General features: G+C 43.3%; 1 protein-coding gene across 1 annotated transcript; it reads right to left on the minus strand.

Annotated features, from left to right (window-relative positions):
• Positions 1–6,166: 6,166 nt before the first annotated feature.
• RPS10 (ribosomal protein S10) lies at positions 6,167–16,564 on the minus strand. The gene is made up of 6 exons (XM_005309678.4): positions 16,406–16,564; positions 14,592–14,741; positions 13,866–14,037; positions 8,053–8,130; positions 7,534–7,589; positions 6,167–6,256 (listed from the first exon to the last, which is right to left on the minus strand). Exons 1-6 carry the CDS (start codon positions 16,535–16,537, stop codon positions 6,215–6,217), a joined length of 630 nt encoding a protein of 209 aa, XP_005309735.3. The 5' UTR covers positions 16,538–16,564; the 3' UTR covers positions 6,167–6,214.
• Between the last annotated feature and the right edge of the window lie 433 nt (positions 16,565–16,997).

Genomic DNA, 16,997 nt, shown 5'->3' on the forward strand with positions numbered 1-16,997 from the left:
GGAAGCACGCGGGGTAGACCAACGCCAGGAATAGGGACGGCCGTACGCAGTTTGCGGCCGCGGTGGGGGGCGGAAGCTGACGCTTACGCAAGTTGTGGAGGTAGGAAGGGCAGACAAACGCTAGCTGCTTGGCGTAACTTTTTGCCCATGGCTGTCGGCTTGACGCAAAACACCTGGCTTACCCAGAAAGAATACCTGTCTGGTAGAGATTACGCTACGCTACTAGCGTAGCAGTGGAGCCCTGCGATCGTTCCATTGTAGCAGCCCTGAGCACTTGGGGTGGGTGGGACAAAGGTGGCTTCAGCCAGCTGGGCTGGGGGAGGGGAACAGGACCTGGGGGTGATTCCTCCGGAGAGGGGAGAAAACTTCCTCCTGCAGTGCTAGTCCATTGGGGGCCTTAACCAGAAATATTTTGCCCCCTTAAAAAAAAAGCACATAGGGGACTCCCCCTTGAGCTGCTCAGAAGCCCCTGCCCACTTGCTTAGTCTGCTTTTGCCAAGCACTGGCTCTGCTACTTGGTATCTCCTGGTTGCCTGGAAAATTAGAAGAGGGAGTCAGCTACTGGCCAGCCCCCTCTGCCTCGTTTGGGTGGGTGTAGGAATAAGAGGGGGAAACAACCTGCTTTCAAGGGGAGAGGAAGAACAACTGGCCTGGGGTGGTATGCAAAGAAAGGTGCCCACAGGCAGTAACTCAAGAGCCAGCTGAATTCCTGGCCCGGACATTGCTGCTTTCCACCCTAGGAGCTCAAAGTACTACACCCAGACCTTAATGAATTACACCTGGAGCAGAAGGCAAGCCACCATACAATGGGGCTGATTGCATATGTAGTTAGATATTTATAGCACACCAATCACCACTGAAACACGTGCCTCCTACTTGTGGCTCCCACAGAGGCTGCCCTGGCAACCTCGGCATTAGGTGCCCTGTGCAACTGCAACTTAAAGGGGGTGATTTTGACCTATTACAGGTTAAGTCCTAGATACTAGGCCTAGTTTATGGTAGAAAAATGCACACACACAGACCAAATTCCAATTTTAGAACTACCAACCCAGCTGCTACCCTTCTCTAGGAGAAAAGAGACCACAAAGCCCAGCATGAAGCACATGATGGCTGGGCAGGGGCAAAGTATTCTTAATGAAAGACAACAAACTTCCTGATCTTAAGGAGAATCCAGAGTCCAACCACTTTGGAAAGCTGAAAAATCTCCCTCTGGAGAAAACCTTTCCAGCATGAAAAAGGCAGAAGACTAGGTGGGTGAGATAATATCTTTAGACCCACAGCTACACTGCATAACTCAGAGCACTGACACACCCATCTAGCAAATAAACCCCCTATTTACAAAACAAATATGGGAGGGGCAGAGAAAAGAAGGAATTAAAGAAATCTGAAAAGTTCCCAAGATTCCACAAAATCGCCTAAGGATTTTGATATTGATTTTACATAAAAAACAGCTAGCTAGTGTGGGGATGGGTTGCAGCATAAATCCCTAAAATAGATCATGGACAGTAGGTGCAGCTAAATGTATGCTGAACATGGTTTGAGTACAAGGACAAAACACCTTTCAGTAACACTGGTTAAAACTCAATCGAGGCAATTTTCCTCCTGCAGAGAGCATTTTTCTCACTGCTTCAGTAATAATTGAACTACACTTAACTGGAAGTAAAGGGCCTTAAGCTAGCAGGGCCCCTGCTTTAAACAAGTGGGTCCTGCTAGCAAGACACTTTCAGCAAAAAAGTCCTTCTCTCTGGTCTGGCTGATGCTTTTGCTCAACTCCCATAGCAGAGCAGAAGTTTGACCACTTTCAGAGCAGACTACAAGGCTCATCTGTTTATGGAAAAGTGCTGGAGGAGGGGTGGGGGGAAAAGCTAGTTATACTATTGCTGTTTAAAGAATTATTAGTGTTACTAAAACATTTTGGAATGTATTTTTGTAATTTGTGGGCCAAAAGCACAGGCTAGGTGTAACACAAGAGTGCTTTATTTTTGAATAGTTTGCGGTCTATCGTTGAATTCATTTGTATGTCCTTTGACAAAGCTAAATTGGGGCAGGTCACTGTTTGCATGGTGTTATGTTTCTCACAATTCTGTACATTGTTTTACAAACAAAACACTCAGTGAAAGGTACAACGATGTTAATTTTCATAACAAGTTAACACACCTTATTGTATTTTTACTGGAATAGGGCCTAGGGCTGCTACAACAGTTCTTAAAAGATTTATGTAAACCAGGACCCCATTGCGGTAGGTACTAACTATAAAGACAATTTTTGTCTCACACTATTTACAAGCTTAGAAAAAGAAGAAACATTTACACTTTTCTGAGGGTGGGATCCCCTCATTTGAAGGCTTCCCTGGCTAACTTTATCAGCGTGACTTGATAGTGTATAGGAAGCTAGCACAGACAGCATAAGACAGGGTTGATGTGTTCTCATGAGCTGTTTTACTGAGAACAGAACGCTGGAGCACAAGTTAGAATTTCCTATTGTCTACATCCTCATGTATTGCATTTCTGTAGTCTAGACAGAAAGTGACAAAGGTGTGTATGAGTGGGGGCAGGTCATGGTCTGCTAGGATAGGAAGGAGTCTCCCAGCCAACTGGAGATGATAGAAAGTGTTATTTGTGCTACTTGAGAGTTTAGGGTCCCTGAGAAATCTAGAAGCCTTCTACTAACCTCCAATTGACCAACTGTAGGTATTTGCCTGTAACTGCAACAGCAGGTTTGTCATAGTACAGAAAGTAATGTTTTCACCCCTCAGCAGTACAGGAAAGCTCCAGGTGGATTGGTGGCTCAGGGCAGAAGAAAGGTCCCCCAAGAATAGATTTGGACCGGGGGGGGAGGGAGAAAGAAGGGTTTGAAGAAACCACCTGCACAGCAATAGCTCTTGTACCCCTACTCCCTCAAGTTTAACTATGCCCCTCCGCCATAATGACAACTTGTACTAAGTTTTGTGACAGCTCTGTGAGTTGTTTTAAAATGTCATGACAAGTCAATGCCCCCACTAGAGCTGGAGGAGGCTGAAGTATTACAGCCCCCTTGCAAAGAGCTTTCCTATGTCCACCCCACCCTACTCAGATGTAGCTCTCCAATAAACCTCTCATCTGAACATTAGATGGAAATCTCAATTACAAGTCTGCTGAGCCTCTCCAATGTCCCAAGGTGGACTTTTTATGACTATCACTATCACGAGGAAGACTGATAGGAAGGTTCTTGGCTAGAAGAGGTGACAGCACAGCACCAGGAAGTTCATTTTTAATCGTCAGAGTGTTGAATCACTTCTTTCTAGTACCGTACTTCAAGGTCAAACATCACTAGTGCATTCTGCTTTTTAATCAGTATTGGTTTCGTATTGAGACATTCACAAGCATTGGGATTTTGAAGTGACACTGCTGAGGGTTTAGATTAGAACAGTGGTTCTCAAACCATGGGTCACAACCCTGTTACAACAGGGTTGCCAGGACCGGTGTTAGACTTGCTGGGAGTCTGGGGCTGAAGCCCTCAGGCTAGGGCTTCAACCTTACTTAAGGTCATGTAGCAATTTTTGTGGTCAGCAGGGGGTCCTAGTGCAATGAAGTTTGAGAACCACTGGATTAGGAGAATCCCTTGAAATTCAAGTGCAATTAAGTCTGTCACATGCAGCTAATGAAACAAGACCAAAGCTAGCTCTGGAAAAGACAAAAGGTGCATCTCTGATTAAGCGCAGCCCAGACTAATGCTCAAGTTACCATTTGTGAAGTTACATTCCAGACATCAGCATCTCACAAGTTAGTGGCACGTTTAGATGAAGCAGAGAACATGATGTGAACAGGCCAAAAAAAAAAAAAAAAAAAAAATCAGCGTCAGTTAAATAAGCATATGCATCTATCTAGTCAGTCTGCAATTACAGAGAATGAGGTATCACAAACTAAGATGGGCATAGCTTAGAGAGTTGATAAAATTCATTTTACATCTGTTGCCATGTACCACCCAGAGAGCTAAAGTGTGGCACGATTTTAATATACATTAAAAAAAGGCAGACAATAACTATGCCTGTTACTGACTCAGAAGAGAAAACAAGCAGGACAATCATATTAAACTACAGTAGTTACATAGCATCAGTAATCAATCCAGAAATATTAACCCACACAGTTATTCATTATGCAACACCACGACTGGCTAAAAACAAACAAAGAAAGATCAAATGCAACTATAAATGACTGGAAATGTTTGTTTGCCAGGCAGGTATCTAGGCTATAAAGTGTATCATTAGACCCAGGGGTTAGGGAATCCATATTTTAGCTGTAATTTAGTAGCTGTAACTTGGCTATATTGTGATCTACAGACTTCAGTTAATGCAGCTGGAACTCTTGATTTAAAAAAAGATTGATGAAAATTAGAGATGGCTGCATTTGAATTAACCTTTCACAAGTGAAAATGACCACCTGCTATGACACCAATATACTCTAGTTTTAGAAAAAACACACTGCTCCATCTCATTTCACCCCCATCTCTAAAAATACCTTCTTCACGGGGGTATTTGTGGGATTAATTTCTTAGTGTCTAACTTTTGCAGTGTTAAGGAGTGTTAAGACCACTTTATAATACACACACACACACACACACACACACACACACACTCAAAAGCCATTCAGGTAAGCATTCTATTACAGTATGTGACGATCATATAAATTTGCATTATGATGACATCTACTGGTGTGACCATGTATTGCACACAGGCCTATTTCCAACGATCAATTGATCCAAACCATCAGAATCAATCTAGAAAGTAAGATATGCAAGTCTTTCAAGGAAACTCTTGGGCTAAGACAGGTAAGTGTTCTTGGGCTAAGACAGGTAAACTCTGCTAAAATACAGGAACTTGGGTTTCCTCCCCGCTCCCCACTGTTCAACTGTGTATGTGCATAACATAGCTACACTTCACAGTTGTTTGATTTACCTGGAAGTAGCAGCTCATGAATTTGTTGATGGCTCCAGTCGGTTAATCAGGCCCTCGATTTGCTCAGCACCTGAAAAACTTGTCCTTCATAACTGTGGTGTTTGCAACACAAAATTATGCAGCACATAAGAATATTGGGGAAGTAAATTAACTTCCCAACACAAGAAATACCATAGAGATTGTGGGGTCATTCATACCTGTTTTAATAAAAGCCTCTACCTGAGAAAGATTTTTCAGTTTGCAGCACAAGACTGTCACAGAATCCAGACCTCTTGCTACAGAATCTAGTTTATACTTGCCAGAGTAGACATCTATAGCCAGGCAGCCAATTCAGATCACAAACTAAAAACAGACATGAAATAATTAAGGGAACAGATCCTGGGTGCATAAGCAAAATTGCCTTGGAGAAATGGCTGCTTGTCCCCCATATCTGGCACAAAACTAGGACAACTCAATTTTTCTATTTTTTGCTAAGCAACATCAGAGGCCAGAGACCATCCTGTTTTACTGTAAATGATTACCTACACACTAGGATCTGAAACAGTAAAGAGTACATTGACCTTATGAAAACTTTGTCCTTTAGGGAGCAGCTATGGATATCCCATATTTTATTGTTCTGCTGGAGAATTCCCCGCGAGTACTGCAAACCATGCCAAGCTGGTGCAGAGTGCTTGCCACTGGGGCAAAAAAAAAAAAAAAAAAAAAAAAAAAAAAGTGTCAATCATGAAGGGCTGGGTCCTCCAACCTTTTTAATGTAGTTACTTGAGTCTCACATCACATGAATCTTCCTAGATTCTGTGCATTTTAGCTGCTTCAACTTCACATTACCCATAATGCAAGATCAAGTTCTATAGGTGAGTCAAACCAAGTTGTCTTATTAAAAGGGAGGCCCCATATTACCAGAAACCTACTATGGGTGCCCCCTTACTGAAAGCATAAAGGGTACCAGTGGTACTTCCAAGCTGCCATGGAACCCAAAAGGCCATGTTCTCCTCTGGAAAGAACCATCAACCTCACAACCAAATCCTGCAGCAGCAATCACCTCTCCCATCACTGCTGTGAAGTCAGACTGATTTCCTAGGACCTAGTCTACTCCCCGTAACCCACTTTCTAATCAGGATTATCTTCAACTCTGTCATAGCACGAGCCAGAATGCTTAGTTGTATAAGTTGTTGCTTTGCTTGTCTCTGATAATAGCTTCCACACATTCAAATGATACAAGGAAGCAAACAGTGAGATTTTCACCTATTTTATTATACACAAAAACATGACCAGAGAATTCTACTGAGGAGGCTGACCACGTCCACGACCGAATCCACCTCTCTGCAAAAACAAACAAAAAAACCAAACACACAGCATTAGAAGTTTGGCCACATCAGCAATTGAAAGTAGCACATAGCTACCAAACCAAATATTAAGTACATTCCAAGTGCACTGAATCATTGTTTCCCCTGATGTGGAATTCTGTACTTGAATTATAAGGAGAACCATTAATTTTGCCTGCCTTACCTATCAAGTTCAGCAAATGAAGACTTAAGGACTTGTTTTTTAAGTTAGTTACCATGTGTACGGAGAGCAAGGTGGAACTCTCGCTTGTCAAAACACAGCTCTTGTCTTTATAATCTATGGTGTGGCCCAAGCCCTCCTGACCCAATGTTTGACAGACTAGGAATTCAACCCACCTCTCTATTGAGAGTTTAGTGCAGTGGTTCTTAACCTGCAGGCCATCTAATACCCTCAGGGCCGTACAGCTAGTCTATATATTGTGTGGATGTGGCCCACAACACAGAGAACTGTGCATGCAGCCCACAATGGTAAATAGGTTAAGAAACACTGATGTATTACCTCCAAGCCAGTCTGCTCAAACTAATGCTCTATCAAAGTGTGAAGCAATCCCTTTCATCAGGAGCTCTCACAGTGCTTCACAAATATTAAGCCTCCATCTCACTTCTGAGATGAGGTAAGGGATATAGAGGTTGACATGCTAATAAAATGTAGCAGCACCTCAAATGAGAGGCATTAAGTGTATTACTGTACACCTTCAAATTTAAGATAGATGGGGAGGATAACACATTGAGTTGAAAACCGAAGGAAAATTTAGCATGACAAATTCCAATTGCAACTTGAGTATTGTGGCCAGATCGACAAAGCTACCACTTTCCCCAAAAGAAGAATCAATCACAGATGATCATGGCCTTGTAGTTTTTTTTCACCTGAAAAATTAGACAGATACACTGGGGGCTCTCTACCCAGTACTGATCAAATGATCACTATCACCTCAGAAGACCTTAAAGGAATGCTCATGTGCTGCCTAGCCAAGTAATTATCTCAACCAGTGCTGTTTAGCATGTGAAGTCTGATATGATAGTTGTCTAAGTGGTGTAACTGCAGGCTCAAAAGGAGCTCCATCTATAGGTAGTGCCTTTATACCATTCCAACGGCAACTGCCAGCTGTTTAAGGTGGTGAATAAATGATGAATGCATTGTGAAAATATACCATCTCTTCCAGGGATAGCTTTAGTTAAAGCATTTCTAAAGCATTAACATAGGAGAAAAAAAAAACAAAACAAAAAAACCCTCTCTCAAATGCAGATACTTACAAATTGGAATTCAGTAGCTGCTCCTGCACCAGCCTCAGCCTTTTTGTCAGCCCCAACTGGGAAGAGAGAAAGAGCTATTCTAGAAAACTACAAAACAGAGAATCTACTGCCTGGGCTTTGACGACAAACTCTTATTTAGGATACACTGTCTTTAACACTATCAAATGTTTAAAACCTTGGGACGTACACACCATAGGCTACAGATAATTTCCACAATGCCTTTTTTTTTTTTACTGCAATTGCAAGTTAGGGCAATAGGAAACATTATGCCACATGGAAAAAAAAAAATCCACCAACCCAGCTTGCCATGTAAGCATAACTGCAGTGCAGTGGGAGCATATTGATAAACAGACCTTAGAATCACCAGGGAAGTGGAGGCTTGAGACCTCAGACATTCATCACAGAAATTAGCATGTTGTATATCTAAACACTGAAGACATTTCTACAGAAGAAATGTAAACTGCACAAATGACAGGCTCGGTCTGATTAACTCATACTTGTGCTAGCTAGGATACTTACGTGGAGCAGTACTGCGTCTGTAGGTATCTCTGTCAGCCTCTCCCCGAGTAAGACGAGCAGGGCGTTCACCTTCCAGACCTGCGAGTTACAACAGCATTATCAATCCAAGGAATCCAATCTAAAGAGGCCTCTATTATCCTACAAGTGTGATGTTGTGGGGAGGCTTTGATACAGGATCAAAGGGACATATTATATGCTCAGGCCTTATCAGGCCACAAATGCAGGCAACTAAATTTTAAATGCAGTTCTCTATCATGGCCACACTACTAGACAGTCTTATAGATCAGTGTCTCTCAACCTTTCTAGACTACTGTACCCCTTTCAGGAGTCTGATTTGTCATGCATACCCCAAGTTTCACCTACCTTAAAAATGACTTGCTTACAAAAAAAAAACAGACAAAAATATTCTCATTTTTACCATATAATTATAAAATAAAACTGAAATATAAATATTGTACTTACATTTCAGTGTATAGTATATAGAGCAGTATAAACAAGTCATTGTATGAAATTTTAGTTTATACTGACTTCACTAGTGCTTTTTATGTAGCCTGTTGTAAAACTAGGCAAATATCTAAATGAGCTGATGTAACCCCTAAAAGACCTTTACATACCCCTAGGGGTATGCATTCCTCTGGTTGAGAACCACTGTTAAAAACACATCAACAGTGTTTGAACAATACAAATCTAAACATGTCGCCGCTTGCGGGGAGCCACCCAAGGTGAGCCCCACCCAGATCCAGCATCCCACATCCCTCCCACACCCAAACTCCCTCCCAGAGCCCATGTCCTGCTTTCCAAACCCCTAGTGGCTGTTCCTCCGCCTAAGAGCGGCAGGGGGATGTTGCCACTTCCAGGGAGTCACTCAGAGCCAGGTAGGGAGCCTGCCGGACCCGAGCCTGCCGGACTATAGACCGGACTTTCAATGAAGATCAGAAATGCTGGTTTATAGAGCTTTCCAACTGGTAAAGTGCCAGATTACACAGCTTTTACTGTATTTGCTTGCCAAGTTTCTGATCAATACAAATACAACTAAGTTTTTACCAATCCTGAATTTACAACACACTTTCAACTACATTGTGCTTCTAGCCAGGCCAACTGCAAAACTTGCTTCAAATAAGGGCTAAAATTGAAGGTTATAATATAAAGAACACATCATGGTTGTGTTTATTACGCCTGACAAATGCACACTTTTACCCCAAATCCCAACTGTACAGAATTCTCTCTCCAGCCCCAAATATTTGATTAAGCGTGGGCAAAAGTATCTTCGGTCTTAAAAATGGGATAAATTAGTAAGCCTAAGAAAAGGTGATCTAAAGTAACATAAAAAGATGGGCAGATGCTTCCAGGGAAGGAAGCAAGAGGCAGAGCTCAAATAGAAGCCTGGTGGACTTGCCAGCCTTTGAAACTTTGGGTGAACCCTGCTGCAAGTCCTTAAAGATGAAGGTCTCCTACACCAGTGGCTCTCAACCTTTCCAGGTTACTGTACCCCTTTCAGGAGTCTGATTTGTCTTGCATACACCCATGTTTCACCTCACTTAAAAAAGCTACTTGCTTACAAAATCAGACATAAAAATACAAAAGTGCCACAGCATACTATCACTGAAAAATTACTTACTTGCTCATTTTTAACCATATAATTATAAAATAAGTCAACTGGGATATAAATATTGTACTTACATTTCAGTGTATGGTATACAGAACAGTATAAACAAGTCATTGTCTGTATGAAATTTTAGTTTGTACTGACTTCACTAGTGCTTTTAATGTAGCCTGTTGTAAAACTAGGCAAATATCTAGAGGAGTTAATTAATGTACCTCCTAGAAGACCCTGGAGGGTATGTGTACCCCTGGTTGAGAACCACTGCCCTACACCATCAGGCACCAATGCTTTACTGTTCTACCAGTAAAACCCTGAGTAAAGGCTGGTGGGTGGATGGCTCACCACAAACTGACATGCAGTTTCAAGCATATTGAGAAATGCACAGCTCCCTTATTGCTCCTTTCTAGAGGAAGAAAATTGCCAGCCTATTAGAATTCATGAAAAACTAATTCTCATATTTAGGTGAAGGGAAAACAAAATGCTTCTACCATAGAGAGGTATCCAAGTGATACATCTACAGGGCACAACCTCTGAACTGGCCTTCTGCTACATCCACTTCTTCTCACTCCTCTGAGCAAAGAGTGCTACACTTTGGGTAGTTATGTTCTCTAAGAAGGCCTGGGCACTATGGCACTGAATCCTGGCCTCTCTCTACCCTGAAACTTGCAAACAAACACTATTACACACATAACATGGTTACAAACACTTAAGAGACTGTGGTATCAAATACACAACAGTACTCTAGAGCACAATTAGCACACTTTAAAATACCATTTGCCTTGAACAGAGAAAGCATGTTATAACCACACTAGCTATTACACCTGGACAATGGGTATAGCTCTATCTGTGTTGTAGTTAACACCATTTAAGTTGTAGAGTGTATAGGGATTAAGACTTCTGCACTATACACCCTGAGGTAAATAGGGCAATAGCCAATTTACCTTCACTAGAGGAACTCAAAAGCATATTTTAACCTGCAAGTTTCACATACACTTCTGTAAGTCACAGCATCTCACAGGAAGGAGAAAAGACAAACTTGGGATCTTAGTCTATGCCTACACTATACAGCTTTTAACGCCACAGCCATGCCGCTAAAAGTCGCACAGTGTAGCTGCTGGTTGTCAGCTCTCCTGCCAACAATGCGCTGTTCACACTGGCACTCGTCGCAGAAAAACTTGTGTCTTTCAGAGGTGTTTAATACCACCTTCCCTCTGCCCCCCTGAAAGACAAATGTTTTGTTGTTCAATTGTGAGTGTAGACATAGCCTTAGAGACCCAGCAACAAGTGGGTTTCATTTAAATCCTGTCAACACTAGTCAAGGCATCTTCCTAGGAAGAATTTACACTGTTTGCTCAAAAGGCACTACAATTTCTCTGGCTAACATAGAAAGGTCTTAAAGAGTTACATAGCTCAGCGGTTTGAGCATTGGCCTGCTAAACCCAGGGTTGTGAGTTCAGTCCTTGAGGGGGCCACTTAGGGATCTGGGGCAAAATCAGTACTTGGTCCTGCTAGTGAAGGCAAGGGGCTGGCCTTGATGACCCTTCGGGGTCAGTTCTAGGAGATCGGGATATCTCACGCACATTTTGGGCTGAGCATGTGACTCAGCAGTAGTTAAATGAGCTACAATGCAACTTAAAATCAGCGAGGCACTTCCCAGCTGAAGAATAAAACTATAGTGCAGGCTCCTCTAAGTGGTAAGGACGAGGGTATTCCTGCTTGAGGGCAGACTACTCTTACTGTGCACAAGTGGCAGCCCCCTCCCCCACGCAAAAGTCCCACTTTCTCCCACCTCAAGGGAGAGCCAAAATTGAGAGTCACTGCAGGCCTTGTCATATCAACTTTTGCAGTAGTTTCTCTCCTCCATCCAGGAGCTATTCTCAAATTTATGGCCACACCCAGATACCAAGTTGGGCCTTCAGAAGTTCAGCTGGGTTTGCAGCAACAAGTCAAGGTACATCAAACTGAAATATAGTCAACTTAAAATAAAAAGGTATTTCAGGAAATACACCTGCCCCCTGTTCCCTGGGTAACTTGTGATTATAAAAGCACATTTTTCTATATTTTAATGTTTCTTCCCCTGTTGCTGTGTTACATAAACAAACAGGGGAAACTGACTAGACAGAGAAAATAGCAAGGAAGTCAGAGTGCTTCCAAATGCACAAAGCAAACAAGTCAAAGGCCTGTCTGCACTGGATGGGATGGGAAGAGGAGGGAAAATCGACCTAAGATACGCAACTTCAGCTACGAGAACAGCGTAGCTGAAGTCGACATATCTTACTTTGACTTACCTCGCGTCCTCACAGCGCAGAGTCGATTGCTCCCCCGTCAACTTTGTTTCTGCCTCTCGCCAAGCTGGAGTTCAGTAGTCGACGGGAGAGCGACCGGGGATCGATTTATCGTCTATACTACACATGATAAATCGATCCCCGATAGATAGATCGCTACCCGCCAATCCGGCGGGTAGTGTAGACGTACCCAAAGATAGATAACTGTTCACTTTCAGTTTTTGTAATCTTCAGTGTTAGGCTTGGTCTACACTAAACCCCCAAATCGAACTAAGGTACGCAACTTCAGCTACGTGAATAACGTAGCTGAAGTCGACGTACCTTAGTTCGAACTTACCGCCGTCCAGACCCAGCAGGCAGGCTCCCCCGTCGACTCTGCGTACTCCTCGCGGCGAGCAGGATTACCGGAGTCGACGGGGAGCACTTCTGAGTTCGATTTATCCGTCCAGACTAGACGCGATAAATCGAACCCAGAAGTTCGATTGCCTGCCGCCGAACCAGCGCGGTAAGTATAGACAAGCCCTCACAAACACTGAAAGCATATTCAGCAGTATAAACCGAGGGGGGTGTCAGAGTTTAAGGCCGGTAAAGGCTACTAGATCATCCAGTCAAACCTCCTGTTGATGGCCTGTGATATACACTACCCAGCACCCACAAACTAACCCAACAACCAAAATCAGACTCAAGTGTCCTTTAATCTTGTGCACAGTGGCAGAAAAAAGTGGCAGTGATGTGTGTGGTTTGGTCATAGCTGTCTAAGACTAACTTATGCTTTATCTTTACTATAGCACCTTTTCACCAGAGAGAATCCCCAAAAGTTTTGTAAGCCATTCATACAGCTCCAATGAAACACTGCTACCTAAGAAGGTGAAGTGGCAGGCCACCAGCTACTGTGCAGCACATTGCATAACAGGGTGAAATTTTAATCAACCCCAATTTTGTTCTGTGAGTTATATTAGCCATCCTAAAATAAGCCTCTTGGAAGTACATGAATTGACTAGATTTCAGGGGTCTGTAGGAACCATTAATATATTTTGTATTTATGTACTGCCTTTGAAAATACACATTTACTCTATACACATTGATTGCTCCTATCTGAAATATCCATTTTGCAAGTATATCCCTATCTAGAAGGATACTTCTAGCTTCAAAAAAAGAACCAAAGTGGTTTGCAATGAATTAATAGACAAGGCCAGAAGGGACTTTGGTGATCATCTAGTCTAACTTTCTGTGTAACACAGGCCACAAGACTTCCTTGAGTTAACTCCTGGTTGAACTAGAGCGTTTTCTCCCCCCCCCCCGATTTAAAAGTTACTACTGATGGAGAATCCACCACAACTCTTGGTAAGTTGTTCCAATGTAAGTTACTCTCACTGTTAAAAAGTTGCAACTTACTGTAGTATGACTTGGTCTAGTTTCAACTTCCAACCATTGGATCTTGTTTCACCTTGACCTCTGTCTGCCAAACTCAAGTCAAATTTCTGTTCCCCATCTAAGCACTTCTAAACTAATCAAGTCACTCTGTAACCTTTGTTAAAATAAATACACTGAGTTCATTGAATCTTTCACTACAAGGCATGTTTTCTAATCTTTTTTATCATTCTTCTGGCTCCTCTCTGAACCCTCTCAAAACTTCCTTTTTGATCTGTGGACACCAGAACTGGACACAATATCAAGTACCAGTCACACCAGTATCAAACACAGAGGTAATAGAACTGCCCTACTCGATATTTTCCTTTATATAGCCAAAGATCGCATTTACCCTTTTGGCCACTGCACGGCACTAGGAGCTCACATTCAGCTGATTATCCACTATGCCCATACAGTCCAGCAACCTCAACTTTAATTTACACCATTCTTCTCCCCTGCCCTGTATCACCCATTCAAGAATCCCAAGGTAGCTGCTGCTATTAACCAGTGCTTACCTTTGGGCCGCGGTCTGCCAGTCTCAGGGCGGCTACGGCGCAGGGTGGCAGGCACAATTTCAGGGGGTAGATGAAGATAATCACGCAAATACTGGATACCCTCATTGGTCAGATACCAGTAAAAGTGCCTCCAAGCAAACTGCTCCTTCACATAGCCACGTGATTTCAGTGACTAAGGAGAGAAATTCTAGTTAACCTTTTTGCAGTTGCAGATGGATTATTACATGAGCATTTGATTGTGACCACCTAACATCTTTAAATACTACCAGCCAGACGACTGCAGTAGTTTATTGGGGGCGGGTGGAGAATGGACAACTAGATATTCAATAGCTCAGAAATACATGTGAATGCACAGAAAGACGCAGTATCTTCAACATATTAACTACTTACATTCCATGAAACTAATAATTTAAGGGTCATTATGCAAACCTGAACTAAAAGTGATGCTAAAATCATAGGTTCAGAAAGAGGATTATGAATCTTATGCTACACAATACAAAAGCTTTCTACGCAGTTTGTGTATGATTGATGAAGTTAGTATGAAAAAACTAGTAATCTGGAAAAAAGGCAAATTCCATTGGAGCTTCTGTTTCTCTCTTTAAACAAAATTAAGTAATGTCAGGATTACTCAGGTGGTGCTCAATGCACCAGCTTCATGAGGTCCCAAAACATAAATTAAAGTTGTTTTTACAGCCCAGTGCAGACCCCTAAATTAATTCTTCATACCTGCATGGCTTTCATGACATGGAGGTTGGGCACATTCTTGTCTGCCAGCTCTGGGTGTTTAGGCATGTGAACATCTTTCTTGGCCACCATCACTCCCTCCTTAAAAAGGAGTTCGTAGATGGCAATCCGGTTCTTCTTGGGCATCAACATCTGGACAGAGAAATCAATAGTTAGACTAGCAGTAATACATTAGTGTGTTGCTAGATCTAATAACTGGATTTGTGTTTTATTTTAAGCCATCTGATTCCATGCTGGACCTGCAGCAACTCACTGAACAAACCACCACCACCTTTAACCATGTTAGAAATTATAGGGAATCCTTACTGCACCTTAACTGGCAAGATACATACAAGTTTGCTACAAGATCACATATTTCAGCTGCTCAGAAGCCCATATTATGATCTACAAGGAAGAGCAAGCAGAGTAAACTTTTTGATGACAGTTGTCTTTGTAGTGTAGATGGACCCTAAACCACTATCTCTGCAAGTATGCATTTAGCTGTCTCCACAGACTATTTCTATTACATTTAATTCAATTTTCCCAACAATAAAAGCTACAGACAAGTCCTTCACACACTGAAGCCAGACAAGGGAAGCAGGGAGAATAGTCTTTATTTTAATTCTGAACAGTAGCAATTTTGAACGGTGCTCTGCAACCATACTTAAGCAAACATCTGCTACAGTACTTGTCAACTTGTGCAGAAGGCAACAGCAAGACCAAGAGATAGTAACACGTGTGGGGTGGAATTACTTTTAGTAATGTTTGTACAATATGCATCCTACATGTTGGACACCTAACAGAACTCCCAATTGCAATGCCTATAATCCACACTATCTAGTTATGTGGAATAACTTTCCAAGATTAGGAACCCCTTGATGCTTCACTTCCAAACTGATAGATGGGGGAAGAAAATCCAATAAAGTGTGTGTGTTATCAGGATAGCACCTAATATGTATTTTCCTATGGTAGTCCTACAGTTAAGGTGGCCCAGAAAACAGTAACTGCCCAGTAACCAAAAAAACAAAAACCATTTTGGCTTGGGCTACTTCTTTCTGATTAAGATTTGCACAGCTACAAAACCAAGGCTTGTAAGTGTTAACTCTTTTTAGGATAGGAAGCACTCAACAGCAAAAATCATCCTACATTCACAGAACATCTATGTAAAGAGGAAACAGGTCCCACACACATGGGGGCCAGGAAGAACCCATCACTAAGCAGCAGGAAAACAGCTCTTCAGCACTTTGGTACAGAGCAGCGTGGTGGTACTCAACCTGCTACCCAGTCTCAATCAAAGACTAGAGTCAAACTAGACCTTTCCATCCCCTCCCTGCAGTACAAAGAAAGCAGGACTTTCTTCCAGACCAGCAGGATTAGAGGTGCCACCACTGACTCAGTTTACAAGGGGGTAGAAAATGGAATTCGGATTTGCCACTTTAGCCCTTACTAACCCACCCCCCCAGTTTAGCCCTTACTAACCCACTCCATCCCCTTCATCCCCCCCAGCTGGGCCCTACCAAGGGCACAACATAGCTTCTCCCACCCTCCCAACAGCAGCCCAGGCCCAGGCCCTCCTTTCCCCCACCCATATACAATCAGACTTCCAGGCCCCAATCTCCCCCCCGAGGCCCAACGTCCGCCCCTAGGCCGCAAGCTCCCCCGACCAATTTGCGACCTAGCTCCCCCCACCGCCCGGGAAATATCCCCGTGGGCATGAGGCGCAGGGTGCCCGCCCGCCGCCGAGAGCCAAGCCGGGGCCCCCGGCCGCAGGATGGCGGCGATATGAGGGAGATGAAGCGGCTGGAGCCCGGACTTACCGTGGCGGTAACAGTAAGCCCGAGAGCTGGAAAGGAAAGAGCATGCGCGGGGCGGCCTCTTCCGGCTTGCCACGGAGGACCCCACGCAGCTGCGGCACAAGCGACTAATCGAGTGCCGGAGGGAAATAGCATTTGGACCCCTCTCCCCGAGCAAAGCACGTAGGTGACCGTGCAAGCGCCTGAGTGGAAATGCCACTTATGTACTTGTTGCCAGGTATTTTTTTGGGGGGGTGGGGGGGTGGCGACAAGGGGTTTAAGTGGCTTTTGATGTTGGGTGCTTCACTTTTTTTTAATATACCTAGTTTAAGAGAACAGGGTCCTGGTTTCCAGAGCTGCTGCTCCACTGAATTCAAGGAGAATTCAGCCCCTCTGGCAGTCTAACCAAGTCTGTACTTCACGCTGGGCACCCAAATCCAGAGACCCGTTAGACCATATTGAATTAATAACGACATTGGTCCCCCCAGCAAAATGACCTGCCCTGTTATTCTCGGATCCCATCCATGGTAACAAAGCACTGTCATCTGTGGCATGGAGCCAGACAAGTCATCTCCTGTCCCCAATCCTGCAGCTGGACCCCTGCACCCACGAAGCC

The sequence above is a fragment of the Chrysemys picta genome, chromosome 4, assembly GCF_011386835.1.
Source record: "Chrysemys picta bellii isolate R12L10 chromosome 4, ASM1138683v2, whole genome shotgun sequence".
Classification (NCBI taxonomy): Eukaryota; Metazoa; Chordata; order Testudines; family Emydidae; genus Chrysemys; species Chrysemys picta.